General features: G+C 38.8%; 1 protein-coding gene across 3 annotated transcripts in view; it reads right to left on the reverse strand.

Moving 5' to 3' along the window:
• The window catches only part of RBL2 (RB transcriptional corepressor like 2), a 107,049-nt gene that overhangs the window by 6,234 nt on the left and 84,229 nt on the right, over positions 1-16,586 (reverse strand). For all 3 annotated transcript variants that reach the window (XM_021931974.2, XM_021931973.2, XM_021931975.2), the window contains 7 exons: positions 15,534-15,803; positions 15,053-15,333; positions 14,789-14,965; positions 6,510-6,581; positions 5,745-5,850; positions 4,973-5,178; positions 3,942-4,106 (listed from right to left, as the gene is read on the reverse strand). In XM_021931974.2, the coding sequence (XP_021787666.1) occupies positions 3,942-4,106; positions 4,973-5,178; positions 5,745-5,850; positions 6,510-6,581; positions 14,789-14,965; positions 15,053-15,333; positions 15,534-15,803 (1,277 nt within the window). The remainder of the gene's footprint in view (positions 1-3,941; positions 4,107-4,972; positions 5,179-5,744; positions 5,851-6,509; positions 6,582-14,788; positions 14,966-15,052; positions 15,334-15,533; positions 15,804-16,586) is intronic.

The raw sequence follows: 16,586 nt of genomic DNA on the forward strand, positions 1-16,586 counted from the left end.
TTCAAAATATTTTCTAATTTCTCTTGTGCTTTCTTTGACCAACAAATACATAATTTAGTTTCCAAGAATTGGGGGATTTTCCAGGTATCTTTTCTCTTACTGATTTCTGATTTAATGCCATTGTGATCAGTGAAAACACAGTATTTCAACCCTTTAACATTTATCAAGACTTGTTTTGTGGTCCAGAATGCAGTCTATGTTGGTAAATGTTCTCTCTGCACTTGATAGTGTTCTATAAATGGCAGTTGATTGATAATGCTACATCTTCTGTATCCTTACTGATTTTCTCTATTTGTTATACCAATTATGTTGAAATCTCTTGACTATCTTTTTTTTTTTTTTTCTATTTAGGGTTTTATGTCCTCTTTATAATAGGAAACGACCCACTTTGTCACTGATAATATTTTTTGCTCTGAAATCTACTTTCTCTGATACTAATACAGCCACTCCAACTTTCTTTTGATGAGTGGTAGCATGGTATAACCTTTTCCACCCTTCCAGCTTTATTGAGATATAATTCTTACACTGTATTATACAACCATTTGAAGTGTACAGCTCCATGGCTTTTAGTATGTTCCCAGAGTAGCCATCACCACATTCTATTTTTGAATTCTTTCATCACCCCAGAAAGAAACTTCTTGTCCATAAGCAGAAACTCTATTCCCCACAACCCTTGGCAACCACGAATCTTCTTTCTGCTTCTAGATATTTGCCCATTCTGGACAACTCATATAAATGGAATCATAAAATATGTATTCTTTTGTGACTGACTTCTTTCACTTAACAGTGTTTTCAAGGTCCATTCATATTGTAGTGTGTATCAGTACTTCATCCTTTTTATTGCCAAGTAATATTCCATTCATGAATACACATTTTTATATTTAAAGTATATAACTTACGAACAACATATAGTTTGGTCCTGCTTTTTTGTCCAATCAGATAAATTCTAACTTTTAATTGGTACACTTATTAGACCATTTACATTTAAATGCTATTTTCCTGTATGTTCCTTTTTTCCTCCTTTTTAAGACGCCTTTTGAGTATTATGATTCCAGTTCATCTGCTTTGTCTATTACCTGATATTATTCTGTTCTTTTTTTCCATTTAACTCTGTAATCCATTTAGAATTTATAGGTTACAGGCTGGGCGCGGTGGCTCACACCTGTAATCCTAGCACTTTGGGAAGCCAAGGCGGGCGGATCACAAGGTCAGGAGATTGAGACCATCCTGGCTAACAAGGTGAAACCCCGTCTCTATAAAAATACAAAAAATTAGCCGGGCACGGTGGCAGGCGCCTGTAGTCCCAGCTACTCAGGAAGGGAGGCTGAGACAGGAGAATGGCGTGAACCTGGGAGGCAGAGATTGCAGTGAGCCGAGATTGCACCACTGCCCTCCAGCCTGGGCAACAAGTGAGACTCTGTCTCAAAAAAAAAAAAATGGCGTGAACCTGGGAGGCAGAGCTTGCAGTGAGCCGAGATTGCACCACTGCCCTCCAGCCTGGGCAACGAGTGAGACTCTGTCTCAAAAAAAAAAAAAAAAAGAATTTATAGGTTTCAGGATGAGAGTCTAATTTAAGCCATGAGAATCATTTCCTCCAACTCCAGTTGCTTTTTGGGGCTGTTACTGCCAATTTATGTTTCCATGTTTCATAACCAGTCCTACTAGGAATATCATTGGAATTAGACTAAGCCTATGTAACGGAGAAAGTATATCTTTTAAATATTTGGTCTTCTTATTCAGAAACACTGGTATCTCTTCATTTATTCCAGTTTTCAAAAGTTATAAATTTATTCCAAAGCATGTGACACCTTTACACCCTTTTTTTGTTTTTACTATGATAGGAAAGGTTTCTCCATTATTACATTTTCTATTTTTCTTTGGAGATGGAGTCTTGTTCTTGTCCCCCAGGCTGGAGTGCAATGGCATGATCTCAGCTGACTGCAAACTGCCTCCGGGATTCAAGCAATTCTCCCACCTCAGCCTCCTGAGTAGCTGGGATTACAGGTGTCCGCCACCATGCCCGGCTTATTTTTGTATTTTTAGTAGAGATGGGGTTTCACCATGTTGACTAGGCTCGTCTTGAACTCCTGACCTCAGGTGATCAGCCCACCGTGGCCTCCCAAAGTGCTGGGATCACAGGCATGAGCCACCATGCCCGGCCCATTATTACATTTTCTAACAGATTTTTGCTGTTCTTGTTTACTTGTTTTCCTCAACCTTTTTTTTTTTTCCCCCAAAGAGACAGGGTTTCTCACTTTATCGCCCAGGCTGGAGTGTGGTGGCGTGAGCATAGCTCACTGCAGCCTTGAACTCTTGGGCTCAGCCTTCTGGGTACCTAAGACTACAGGTGCATGGCACCATGCTCAGCTAATTTTTATTTGTTGTAGGGATGAGGTCTTGCTATGTTGCCTGAGCTGGTCTCCAACTCCTGGCCTCAAGCAATCTTCCCACCCCAGCCAGCCAAACTGTTGGGATTACAGGCGTGAGGCCCTGTACCCGGACTGTTTTCCTCAACTTTTTAAAAGATTTCAAGCCTACAAAGAGTTGGAAAAATAGTACATTGAGCACCCACTTATCAATCATTAATGTCTGAGAGTTGCTGTCACTCTCTCCCTACCTAAATATATTGCAACCAACCCGTGTGCAAGTAAGCTGCAGACACTGAGTCACTTTACCTCTGAATACTTTCAGCACCGTCTCCTACATAATCTACTAGGCATCATCAACACCAAAGAAACTTAAAAAAAAAAAAAATACACTGAGGGCCACATTCAAAATTTCCTCAAAATGTCCTTTATAGCAGTGTTTTCCTATGCAGGATCAAAAATCATGCATTGCATTTGGGTGTCATGTCTCCCTAGTCTCCTCTATGATACCTTCCCCATCCTCTACCATTTTCTCATGATACTTTTTTTTTTTTAAGATTTCAAGCCCTATATATGTGTGTGTATTTCTAAGCAATCTTTTTTTTTTTTGAGACAGAGTTTCACTCTTGTCACTCAGGCTGGAGTACAATGGTGCGATCTTGGCTCACTGCAACTTCTACCTCCCGGGTTCAAGCAATTTTCCTGCCTCAGCCTCCCGAGTAGCTGGGATTACAGGCGCATGCCACGATGCCCAGCTTATTTTTGTATTTTTAATAGAGATGAGGTTTCACCATGTTGACTAGGCTTGTCTTGAACTCCTGACCTCAGGTGATCTGCCCACAGTGGCCTCCCAAAGTGCTGGGATTACAGGTGTGAGCCACCACGCCCAGCCTCTATGCAACCTTTATCAATACAAATCTCATCATGTAAGGGCCTTCACAGTCCAGTTCCACTCGCTAACATAGCATGATACCTGTATTCGAGCTTTGGATCATGCCTCAAGGATACGGTTTTCTTCCCCTTACCCGCTTCCTACTGAATGCCCTTCCATACCTCAGCAGCTCCCTGACTTTTCAACATTAAGGCCTGACTCAAGCTTCCTTCCCCTTGTTAGAATGAGGCAGCTGTTGCCACATACATCTGTGCTAATATGACTATTGCACTGCAATGTCCAAAATGTCAACTTCTCCCCTTAGCCAGAGTCCAGAGGACACTGCCTGTCCCAGAAACAGGCCTTTGGTAAGGAATCCAAAATTTATTTCCCTAACACATGTGGAAAATTGTTACAAATGGGATAAACACAAACTTCAGGTTTATAGCAAAATGTTCAAAATGTATAAATAGAGGGGATAAAAAGAAATCCAAATCCCTTACCCTGTTTCCAACCCTAAAATTCCACCCTCAAAAAAAGCAAAAAAACAACAAATCCTGGGTTTTGCTGCATGGGAACTGACTGATCACTGCTCCCTGGTAGCTCTCATCACTCTAATGAGTGCCTAGGCTTAGCACAAACCCTCTTTCTAGCATCTGAAGCATTCTGGGGTTAGTAAAGGCCAAGATTGATGTTAGGCTCACCTTTGAAGGACTGTTGCTGAAGTAATAGAAAATCTTTTCTCGAGGAGAAAGCATTGTTTCATTTTTATGTGGGGAAATGTAGACAGGATGATTTTGAGACAACTGTATTCGGCGAGGGGAGCCTGTTCTTACAAATGGATAGGGAGAGAGTGGAGGAGCATCCATCTGTTAAAAAAAAAAAAAATCAGTAACTCTAAGAAAAGAAATTTATAATGAGGTATTTTTACTGAGAATGATAAGAGTGATATATTAGCACTAATTTAACCTAAAGAAAAACATTCTAATAGCAAACCTTAAGTGCTTAGTTTGTGCCAGTTATTATTTTAAGCAATTTTTATACATTATGTCATTTCATCCTTACAACTCCATATGCTAAGAACTAGTTATATTCCCATGTTTTATATATATGAGGAAACAAGGTACAGAGAAAATTTAATGATTTGCAAGGTTACCACTACTGTTAAGTACTAGACAATTTGAACCCATGTAGCCTGTCTCTTGTACTACTATACTTTGTAGGGACTCCAAATACAATCTTATTCTTGTTTAATGCTTAACAACAGAACTTATGTTGGTTAGGTAAATTACAGACCTCCTCAGTTTTACTTAATAGAATTATTTGTAAAACTAGCTTATTTATTTATGAGACAGTCTCGTTCTGTCGCCCAGGCTGGAGTGCAGTGGCGCAATCTCAGCTCACTGCAACCTCTACCTCCCATGTTCAAACAATTCTCCTGCCTTAGCCCCCAGAGTAGCTGGGATTACACATGTGTTCCACCACGCCTGGCTCATTTTTGTATTTTTAGTAGAGACTGGGTTTTATTTATCACGTTGGCCAGGCTGGTCTCGAACTCCTGACCTCAACTGATCTGCCCGCTTCAGCCTCCCAAAGTGCTGGGATTACAGGTGTTAGCCACCACGCTTGGCCAAAACTAGTTTATATATGGACCAGGTGAATGGTCCATATATAAATCATAAATAATTCCTCAATACTCATGAAAAAAGCATGAAATGATCCCTGTAATACTTACTACATTTGCCTGGGAGTACTTCATGGCAAATGTCTTAATCTGTTTGATGTAGATGTTGTTGTAGAACTGAATGAGGTCTCCCCTCTCTTCTTCTTCCATGTCACTGTTGGCACCTGTGAGGCGAGTAGGTGTAGGAGGAGCACTGCTGGGCTGTGGAACTGGCAAGGTGCTGCTTGACCTCATGACTGGACTGGAGTCTCTACTGGCTGCAGCCAGGAGAACACAGGGTGTCAATACAAAAGCTGCTAGTATAGATTGTTTTAATTTTTAAAAAGTAGGAGAAAGGGAACAGCTACCTGCATTACTTGCTAATAACAGTGAGTAGGCACTCTGTTCTTCACACCAAAAGGCAAAGCTCAGCTAGGATTTTAACTTGATATCCCTATGCCATAACCATAGCAAGGGCTTTCTGAGTAGTAGTAATAAGTTACACCAAGTTTTCTAGGACCTAAGCCCTAGGACAAACCAACAGGTAGGGGATGGTATTTCCATAGCATGGCTCCAACTGACATGTCAGTCCTTTCTGAAACTCAGGCAAGCAGATTCCTCACTGAAAGCTCTAATTCTCCTGGAGAAAAATGTTATAGAATATGTGCCCCAAAGCTATGGAATAGACAGTTTTGCCACCCAGAATTTGGTTTACTAATCCATTAAACCCTTTGTTTATACACTTTCATAGTTTCTATAGTTATTTCATTTAGTAATGGTTACTTCAAGTCCTAAAAAGAAAAGCTCCTAATTTTGTCTTGTAGTTCACAAAGATCCCACTTACTTCTATCTTTGTTTAGTTCTGTTGGAGAATTCTGATGGCTTCTGCTATCACTGCTGCCGGAATTTCGTCTTTTTCTTTTCCCTTTTATCAAAACACTTCTGTACACCTTTAGAGAAACAATGAGAAGGGGATGTAAACTAGTATTTGTTGAGCACACCCTTGGTGATAGGACCTTGACATATGTTACTTTTCACAATAATCTGTGTAGCAATAGTTGTCCTCAGAAGAGGTTAAGAAACATAACTCAAATTATAACAGATCTAAGATTCAATCAGAGCCCATCTAGCTTCACATGCCAAGTACTACTTGCAGTACCACGCTGCGGTAACAGCACCCAACCATAAAGTCAAGTCATTCTAAGTCAGATACACAGATCTGGCCAATTTGCCTCTCAGAGACGAATGGTAATAAAGGCAAAGTGGGTTTTAAATTTCCATGTGACATTCTCTTGGTTAAACGTACAATATGTTTACTAAACCAGAATGGTGACATAGAAACCAAGTAACTTCTTAATTCCTATCTATCTTGTGATTTTTCTGAATTGAGAAGGCAATCAAATATTTAACATTGTTGCCTTCTGAGGAAAAGAGAACTTAATCAACATGTGACATCAAGAATAAAGAAGATTAAAGCAGAAATTTCCCTTAAGTAGAGTCCCAGGTGTTTATCTTGGAAAAAAAGGCCAGAGAGTCAACTATGGTTAATTTTTTGTATTCATCACAGACTTTAAGCGTTATTTTCAGCCCATAGAGAAAATGTAGTTACCTGGCTCCGGGCCTGTGGCTGAGTCCTATAACAACGCATAATATTCTGGAAGGACTTATCTTCTTTTGTGACCTGGCAAACAATGAGAGTGCTCTGAGAGATACAGCAATTTCCACCATAATAGTGTGAGGAGCTGTGTGAACCTGCTGCCCAGTAAAAGGGGTGAAAATTATATAAAAGCTATTTAAAGTCTCTGGAAATGGTATTAAAGGCATATAGCAAATGAAGATACATCGATTCAAGAATATCTATTAAAATTCATTAAGAATAATATGTGAATCAAGACTTAGAGCTCGGGTGCGGTGGTTCACACCTGTAATTCCAGCACTTTGGGAGGCCGAGGAGGGTGGCTCACTTGAAGTCAGGAGTTCAGCCTGGCCATCATGGTGAAACCCAGTATCTACTAAAAATACAAAAATTAGCCAGGCATGGTGGCATGTGCCTGTAATCCCAGCTACTAGGGAGGCTGAGACAGGAGAATCACTTGAACCCGGGAGACGGAGGTTGCAATGAGCTGAGATTGAGCCACTGTACAGTCTGGGCAACAGAGCAAGACTCGTCTCAAAAAAAAAGACTTGGAGTAGAAAATTACAGTAACTGAAATGAAAAATTCACTAGAAGCTAGGGAAAATAGATTTGAAGTAGCAAAAAAACCAAAAAGATTAGCAAACATGAAGAGATTGTGTGATCTGAGAACAGAGAAAGAATGAAGAAAAATAAACAGCCTCAGAGAAATGTGGCACAGCATTAAGGAAATCAACATAAGTGTAATGGGAGAATCAGGAGAGGAGAGAAAGAAGCAGAAAAAAATGTTCAAAGAAATACTGAAAACTTCCCAAATTTATTAAATTACATCTCCAGGACATTCAGTGACTTGCAAGTAGGATAAACTCATCTATAACCAGATATATCACAGTAAAAATGCTCAAAGCCGAAGAAAGAGAAAATATTGAAAGCATCAAGAGAAAAACAACTTTTCAGTTACAGGGAAACCCCAATAAAATAAAATTTGACTTCTAATCAGAAACTACAGAGGCCAAGAGGCAGTGGGATAACATTCAAAGTGATGAAAGAAAAAATATTAAGCTAAGAATCCATTATTAAAAAGTTACTCAAGATTTTTATCTGTGAAATATCAATATTCAAAATTTTTGCAAGTTATCTTTCAGAAATGAAGGTGAAAAAATGTACTCTCAGATAAACAAAAACAGAATTTGGTGCTAGCAAAACCCCTTACAAGAAATACTATACAAAATTCTTCAAGCCAAAAAAGCAAATGCCCCTGGACAATACTATACATGAAGAAAGCCAAGAGCACTGGTAAAGATAATTATATAATCATAAATAGAGTATAAATGCAATTTCTTCTCCTTTCTTGATTAAAAAATCAATTGTATAAAATAATATATATATAATGTACCTGTAACATACAAAAATGTAATATATTTGCCAAAAACAGTACAAAGGACGTAGGCAGGAGCAAAGCCATATTGGGCAAAGGAAATTACTCCAGATGGCAACTCACAGACACAGGAATGAATAACAGAAATAGAAGTAGGCTGGGCGTAGTGGCTACACCTGTAATCCCAACATTTTGGGAGGCTGAGGCAAGTGAATTGCTTGAGGCCAGGAGTTCGACACCAGCCTGGGCAACATGGCGAAACCCTGTCTCTACAAAAAAATACAAAAATCAGCCGGGCATGGTGCACATGCCTGCACCCTGTAGGCCCAGCTACATGGGAGGCTGAGGCGGGAAGGATCATTTGAGCCTGGGAGGCAGGGGTTGCAGCGAGTTGAGTTTGCACCACTGCACTCTAGCCTGGGCAACAAAGCGAGACTCTGTCTTAAGAAAGAAAGAAAACCAGAAAGAAAACCAGAAATTATTAATAAGGTTACTATAGCAAAAGTTTTAAATACACGCTTATACTCCTTGCCTCTCTGCTACTTTAGAAGTCATAAAATTATATCAATAATTATAACAATGTACTGGTGGAGTTGTACATTTATGGATGTAATATGTGTAACGAAACAGTGAACACCTCTACATCTCACTGGAATTAAATGAGTATAATCTGAAGCTGATTTTTGATAAATTAAGATATATATGGCAAGCCCTAGGGCTACCACTACACACACACACACAGTGAAAGAAACCTGACATGAAAATGCTACTTTACAAAATATTGACCCTAATGCAAAAGCAAAGCTGAAAAGGCAAAGGGAAAGACATGAAAACGAAAAGTAAAATGGCAGATATAAATCCAATTATATACATAGTCAAAAGGCAAAAGAAATCCAAATTATTTTTATCTACAGGAGACATTTTAGATTAAAAAAATACAAATACATTCAAAAATGAAAGGATAGAAAGAGATATACAGACAGAAACTGTAAGAAAGTTGGATGACTCTGTGTGTGTGTGTGTGTATATATGTATCACACTATAAATCAGACTTTAGGACAAAAAGTTATTAAAAAGGGACATTCCATAATGATAAAAGGGTCAAGCCATCAGGAATCTATAACAGTTATACACACACTTCATAACACAGCACAAAATACTTGAAGTGAGAAGTGACAGAAGTGAAGGGAAAAGTAGACAGTTCAGCAATATTTACAGATTTCAGTACCTCACTTTCAATAATGGAGAGAAGGTCTAGGCAGATCAACAAGGAAACAGAACACTTTACTAACAATATAAAACAATTAGACTTAACAGACATCTACGGAACACTCTCCCCAACCTCCACAGAACACACAGTGTTCTCAAATGTACTTTGAAATTCTCTAGGATAGACCATATATGCTAGGCTATAAAACAATTCTTAATATATTTAAAAGAACTGAAATAAAGTGTGTTTTCAACCACAATGAAAGTAGAAATCAATAACAAATTTGGGAAACTTACAAATACGAAGTTAACAACATACTGCTACATAACCAGTGAGTCAAACAGAAGTCAAAAACAGAAATCAGAAAATACTTTTGAAATGAAGACACACTGTACCCACACTCATGCAGCTAAAGCAGTGCATGGAGGAAAATTTATAGTTGTTAATGCTTACATTAAAAATGAAGAAGGGCAATGGCTCACGCATGTAATCCCAGCACTTTGGGAGGCTGAGGAGGGAGGACTGCTTGAGCTCAGGAGTTTGAGACCAGCCTGGGTAACATAGCAAAATCTCATCTCTGCAAAAAATTAGCAGAGCATGGTGGTGCACGGCTGTGGTCCCAGCTCAAGAAGCTTAGGGAAGAGGATCACTTAAGCCCTGGAGGAAGGCTGCCGTGAGCACTACACTCCAGTCTAGGCGACACAGCAAGATGCTGTCTCCAAAAATAATAATAATAATAAAAGAGATTGAGATATTGGAAAGGTATCTTTTAAAAGATACTCAGATCTACATAAAGGATTTGGGGGAAAAAGATATTAAGAGAAACAGTAAATGAATTACCTAAACATCCATCTTAAAACAATAGAAAAGAGCAAAAAGCAAGCCTCAAGTAAGCAGAAAGAAGGAAACAGATTATATAATAATGAATAAAGAACACAAAAATAGGTAAGACAAATGAAACCAAAAACCTGGTTTTTAAAAGAAAAAGATCAAGAAAATTGACAAACCTTTAGCTAGACCAAGAACAAAAGGGAGGAGACTCAAACTACTACAAAGAGCAGGGCACGGTGGCTCACGCCTGTAATCCCAGCACTTGGGAGGCCAAGGTGGATGGATTGCTTGAGGCCAGGAGTTCAAGACCAGCCTGGGCAACATGGGGAAATTCCATCTCTACTAAAAATACAAAAATTAGCTGGGCGAGGTGGCACAGGCCTGTAGTCCCAGCTACTCAGGAGACTGAGGCACAAGAATTGCTGGAACCCAGGAGGCCAAGGTTTCAGTAAGCCAAGATCATGCCCCTGTATTCCAGCCTGGACAACAGAGTGAGACTCTGTCTCAAAAAACAAAACAAACAAAAAGTACAATCAGAAAAGGAAAAGGACATTACTACTGACCTTAAAGAATAAAAAAGAACAGAAGGAAATATAATTATTTGCCAACAGTTTAGCCCAGAGGAAACAGACAAATTCTTAGAAAGACATATATTATCAAAACTGATTCTAGAAGAAACAGATGATCTGAATAGACCTGTAACAAATACAGGACGGAATTAGTCATCAGTAAACTTCCCACAAGGAAGATCTCAGGTCTCAACAGCTTCGCTGCTGAATTCTACCAAACTTTAAAACATTAATACCAAGAAGCTCATATCCATGGGTCTTTCAGACAGCTGTAAATTAAAAAAAAAAAAAAAAAAAAGGAAAAGGAAAAAAAGAATACCTAAATATAGAAGAGGAGAGAACACTTCCTACTCAATTCTATGAGACCAGTAATAACCCTGATAATAAAACCAGACAAAGCCATAACAAGAAAACTACAGACCAATGCCTCTTATGAATAAGGGTAAAATTCCTTAGGAATCACTGCTGCATGTGGAAACTTGAAAAAATAAGTAAGTTTTTTAATTGAAAAAAAAATTCCTTAACAAACTGTTAGCAAACCAAACCTAGCAACATATAAAAAGAATTATAGGCTGGGCACCGTGGCTCATGCCTGTAATCCCAGCACTTTGGGAGGCCGAGGCAGGTGGATCACCTGAGGTTGAGAGTTCGAGACCAGCTTGACCAACATGGAGAAACCCCGTCTCTACTGAAAATACAAAATTAGCCCAGGGTGGTGGCACATGCCTATAATCCCAGCTACTTGGGAGGCTGAGGCAGGAGAATTGCTTGAACCTGGGAGGCAGAGGTTGCGGTGAGCCAAGATCGTGCCACTGCACTCTAGCGTGGGCAACAAGAGCGAAACTCCATCTCAAAAACAAAAAAGAAAAGAATTATAGCAGCTGGGTGCAGTAGCTCATGCCTATAATCCCAACACATTGGGAGGCTGAGGCATGAAGATTGCTTGAGCTTAGGAGTTCGAGACCAGCCTGGGCAACATGGTAGACCCTGTCTACAAAAAATTTTAAAAATTAGCCAGGCATGGTAGTATGTGCCTGTAGTCGCAGCTACTCAGGAGACAAAGATGGGAGGGCTGTTTGTAGTGAGCTATGATCTCACCACTGCATTCTAGCCTGGGTAACAGAGTGAGACACTGTCTCAAAAAAAGAAAAAAATAAGAATTATACACCATGACTGAGAGGGATTTACAACAAAAATGCAAGGCTGGTTTAACATAGGAAGATTAATCAGTGTAATACACTATATTGATAGAATAAAAAAAACAATAAACACACGATCATCTCAATGGACACAAAAAAAGCATTTGACAAAATCTAATGCCCTTTCATGATAAAAAACACTCCATGAACTGGGAAAAGAAGGGAACTTCCTCAACTTGATAAAGGGCAACTATGGAAAAAATCATAATTTAATAGTGAAAAGCTAGATGCTTTCCACCTAAGATCAAGACAAGGATTTCTGCTTTCGACACTTCTGTTCAACTGTACTGGAGGTTGTAGCAAGATAATTAGGAAAAAAAAAAGAAATAAAAGGCATCCAGTTTGGATAAGAAGTAAAATTATAAGCAAATTCCATGATTTCCTACATAGTAATCCTAAGGTATCTACTAGAAAACTATTAGAACTAATAAGTTCAGCAAGGCTGCTGGATACTAGATCAATATACAAAAATGTTTTTCTATGCACTTGCAATGAACACGTTAACAATGAAACAACTACACTTGGAATAGCATCAATAAGACTAGGAATAAATTTAACAAAAGAATTGCAAACATACTCTGAAAAGTACAAAACATTGTTGAAAAATACTGAAGATCTAAATAAATGGAAAAACATTCTATGTTCATGGATCAGAAGACATAAAATTGTTAAGATGGCAATACTCCCCAAATTGATCTACAGATTCAGTGCAACTCTATCAGAATCCTAGCTTATTCCTTTGTGAAACTGATAATCTGATTCTAAAATTCATTCAAGGGACTCTTGAAATAATCTTGAAAAGAAAAAAAGTAGGAGCACTCATATTTCCCAATTTCAAAACTTTATAAGAAAGCAACTCTCTAATCTAGAGAATATGGTATTGCATAAGGATAGACATATAGTCCAATGGAATAGAATTTAGAGTCCAGAAATAAACCCACATGTTGTCAACGGTCAACTAATTTTCAAGGAGGCCACCAAGGCCATTCAGTGAGGAAAAAAATCTTCTTTTCAATGGTGCTGAGACAACTGCACAGCCACATAATCAGAATGGAAATGGACTACTACCTCATACCATACACAGATTACTCAAATTTGATCAAATACCTAACTATGAGATAAAACTATAAAAATCAGAAGAAAACACAGGGATAAATCTTAGTGACCTTGGATTTGGCAATGGATTCTTAGGACACCCAAAGTGCAAGTAACAAACCAAAAAACAGGTAACTGGACTTCATCAAAATTAAAAACTTTTATGCTTCAAATGACACTACCGAGTAAGTGAAAAGATACACCAAATGGGAGAAAATATTTGCAAATCATATGTCTGAGAAGGTAGTTGTATCCAAAACAAAGAACTCCAATAACTCAATAGTAACACAATTTAAAAATGGGCAAAGGATTTAAAGATATTTCTCCACATAAGATATACAAATGGCCAGTAAGCAAATGAAAAGATGCTTGACATCCTTAAGTCATCAGGCAAATGAAAATCAAAACCACAATGATATACCACCCAATACCTGCTAAGATGGCTATAATAAAAATAAGTTGGCAAGGATACGGAGAAACTGGAACGCTTGTGCATTACTGGTAGCAATGTCAAATGGTGCTGCTTCTGTGGAAAACAGTATGGTGGATTCCTCAAAAAAGTTAAACATAGTATCACCATATGACCCTGCAGTTCCACTGCTAGTAATAAACTCAAAAGGGCTGAAAACAGGCACTCAAACAGGTACATGATATACCTGTTCACAACAGCGCTATTCACTATAGCCAACAGGTGGAAACAGCCCAAATATCCATCACTGTATGAATGGAGAAAAAAATTGTGCCTATCCATACAATGGAATATCATTCAGTCATAAAAAGGAATGAAGTACTGATACATGCTGCAACATAGATAAACCTTGAAAATATTATCCTAAGTAAAAGAAGCCATACACAAGAGGTCGCTTATTGTACCATTTCTATAAACGATTAAGAACAGATAAATCCATACGGCCAGAATGCCAATTGCTGATTGCCAGGTGTTGTGCGAGGTAGAATGGGGAGAAACTACTTAACAGGAAAGGAGTTTTACTTTGCAGGTACAGAAATGTTCTGGAACTAGATAGAAGTGGTGAGTATACAACCATTGATTACACTTAGTACTGTAAATGTGCTAAATGCTCCTGAATTGTTCAATTTAAAATAGTTAATTTGGCTGGGCCCGGTGGCTCATGCCTGTAATCCCAGCACTTTGGGAGGCCGAGGCGGGCGGATCACCTGAGGTCAGGAGTTTGAGACCTGCCTGGCCAACATGGTGAAATCCCATCTCTACTAAAAATACAAAAATTAGCCAGGCGTGGTGGCACATGGCTGTAATCCCAGCTACTCGGGAGGCTACGACAGGAGAATCGCTTAAACCTGGGAGACAGAGGTTGCAGTGAGCTGAGATGCACCACTGCACTCCAGCCTGGGTGACAAGAGTGAAACAATATCTCAAAAAGCAAACAAACAAAAAAACCCAAAAAAACCCCAGTTAATTTTGTTATGTGAATTTCTCCTCAATAAGTTATTTAAACAAAGTAAGATAATAAGTGTTAATGAGAAAGTGGAGAAACTAAAATCTTTATTATACTGCCTGTGTAAGTGTAAAATGGTACAGTACTTTGGAAAACAGTCTGGCAATTCCCTAACTGGTTAAAACATAGTTAATGTATGACCCAGCAATCCATTACTAGGTATATACCCTAGAGAAATGAAAATATATGTCTATACAAAAACCCAAACACAAATGCTAATAGCAGTATTATGCATATAGCCAAAAGTAGAAACAACTAAAATATGTATTACCTAATAAATGGATAAAAATACTCTCATATAACTATATAATGGAATATTCTGTTTTAAAATTGTGGTGAGTATTGCACATATCTGTGAATATACTAAGACCCTTTTAGTTGTGCATTTTAAATAGATGAATTATAGAGCATGTAAATTGTACTTCAAGAAAGCGGTTAAAAAATGTTTTCAGTAATGAAGACCTATATTTGCCTTTACAGTTCCAAAATGGTACTCACCTTTGCCATCACATAAATGGCACACATTAATAATTGGTCCAGATGTCTGTCCATCATAAGTTCAGGACACTGAATTATGGAGAATTCAAAGCAGGTCCAGATTTTTTTCCTCAGGTCATCTGAAATATCTAGTTTGGCACAGAGATCCCGAAGGCGGACAGCTGCTAAATGGTATACCTAGGAGATAAACAAAAACATTTCAAACTTTGTTTAACACTTGTATTTCCCAAGCTCATGCTCTGGTAAGAGTACGTGAAAAATTACCTTTCTAAAGAAAAGTGATAAAGAGCTGGTTTTCCTGGGTCTATTACTACTGCTGGTTACAGACTGGCCTTGCTTCTGCTGTTGGCCACCTGGGGAAATCTGTTGAATGGCCACTTGACCAGGGACTTGCAAAGTTGTTCCTGTCATCTGTTGAGAGCTCAGACTTCCAGCCAGGGCCTGAGCACTGAGGGGCTGGATGGAGCCTGTCACAGCTTGTGCCTGCCCCCCAACATTGACTTGGACAGGGAAGAATGTTATCCCTCCATTTTCATTGGCAATACCTAGTTTGTGACAGAGAAAAAAGGCATGAAGAAAATGTTGATAATAAGAGGTTCTCCAGGCAGAGGTTTACAATTTCTCCTCTCCCAAACCCTCTCTCCCCATCACTCCTCTGTCCCCTACTCACTCTAGCCAAACCTCAGGTAACTTTTCAATACACGCCACAGAGAAGGAACTCAATATCCAACTCTGCCTTCCTTACCTTGCACAGGAATGGTTACTGTTTGCCCATTGTTGGCTGTGACAGTGGCGGTTGCCATGGTGACCAAAGTCTGTCCAGGAACCGGTGTGACAGAAACAGGCTCCCCAGATACATTCTGCACAGGGACGGCATTGACTAGAGGCTGTGGGGGCATGCGCCCAGGTGTCCCTCCATCAGAGGGGCTATCATTCTCAACAAATAGCCGCCTTCTGGTAGTGCTGGCTGGTGGGGAGCTGTATCTATCGTATAATGTGGTTGGAGATGTTATGCCTAGGTTCAAAACAAATCAAACAAAGCATTTCACTGAAGGAGACTCAGATCTGACTTTCATCCAAGCTGTTATGTTCAAAAATAACTAGTGTTTGAAATACTTCATAATTCAAAAAGCAAACAAGAATTACAGAAGTCATCTTACCTATATCCATTAGTGAGTTTTCATTAGTGTTCAGTGAACACAACTGAGAGCAAATTTTAAAATGGAATTTTTTGTCTTGCAGTGTTCCTTTCTCCACTCCCCCTTTCCCAAATCAGACCCGACTCTGTCTTCCACTACTGAAGAACCTTCATGATTTAAGGAATTACCCTTTTTTTCTGTACTACATTTTTCTATAATATTTTCTGCCATATTTAGTTTCCACCTACCACTCACGGAAGATGTGATTTTACTATAGAGCCACTACTTCTTAAGGGGACATGATTGGTAGTATGTCATCTAGGAGCATTCCGCCACCAGTTTTATCAATTTTGATCTTTGTCTTTTTCCACATATAAAAAGTATTAAAACTCAATAATGTTCTTAAGCAAGGTAGACATGCATGATTTGGATTCAATTAAGCATAATTTATTTTTTTAAAACAGTTTATATACCATAAATTTCATCCACTTAAATTGTACAATTCAATGGTTTGGGGTAAACTGTTTTTTTTTTTTTTATTTTTTGAGACATAGAGTCTTACTCTATCACCCCGGCTGGAGTGCAGTGGCCTGATCTTGGCGCAATACAACCTCTGCCTCCTGGGTTAAAGTGATCCTTGTGTCTCAGCCTCCTGAGTA

This window comes from Papio anubis, chromosome 18, assembly GCF_008728515.1.
Source record: "Papio anubis isolate 15944 chromosome 18, Panubis1.0, whole genome shotgun sequence".
Classification (NCBI taxonomy): Eukaryota; Metazoa; Chordata; class Mammalia; order Primates; family Cercopithecidae; genus Papio; species Papio anubis.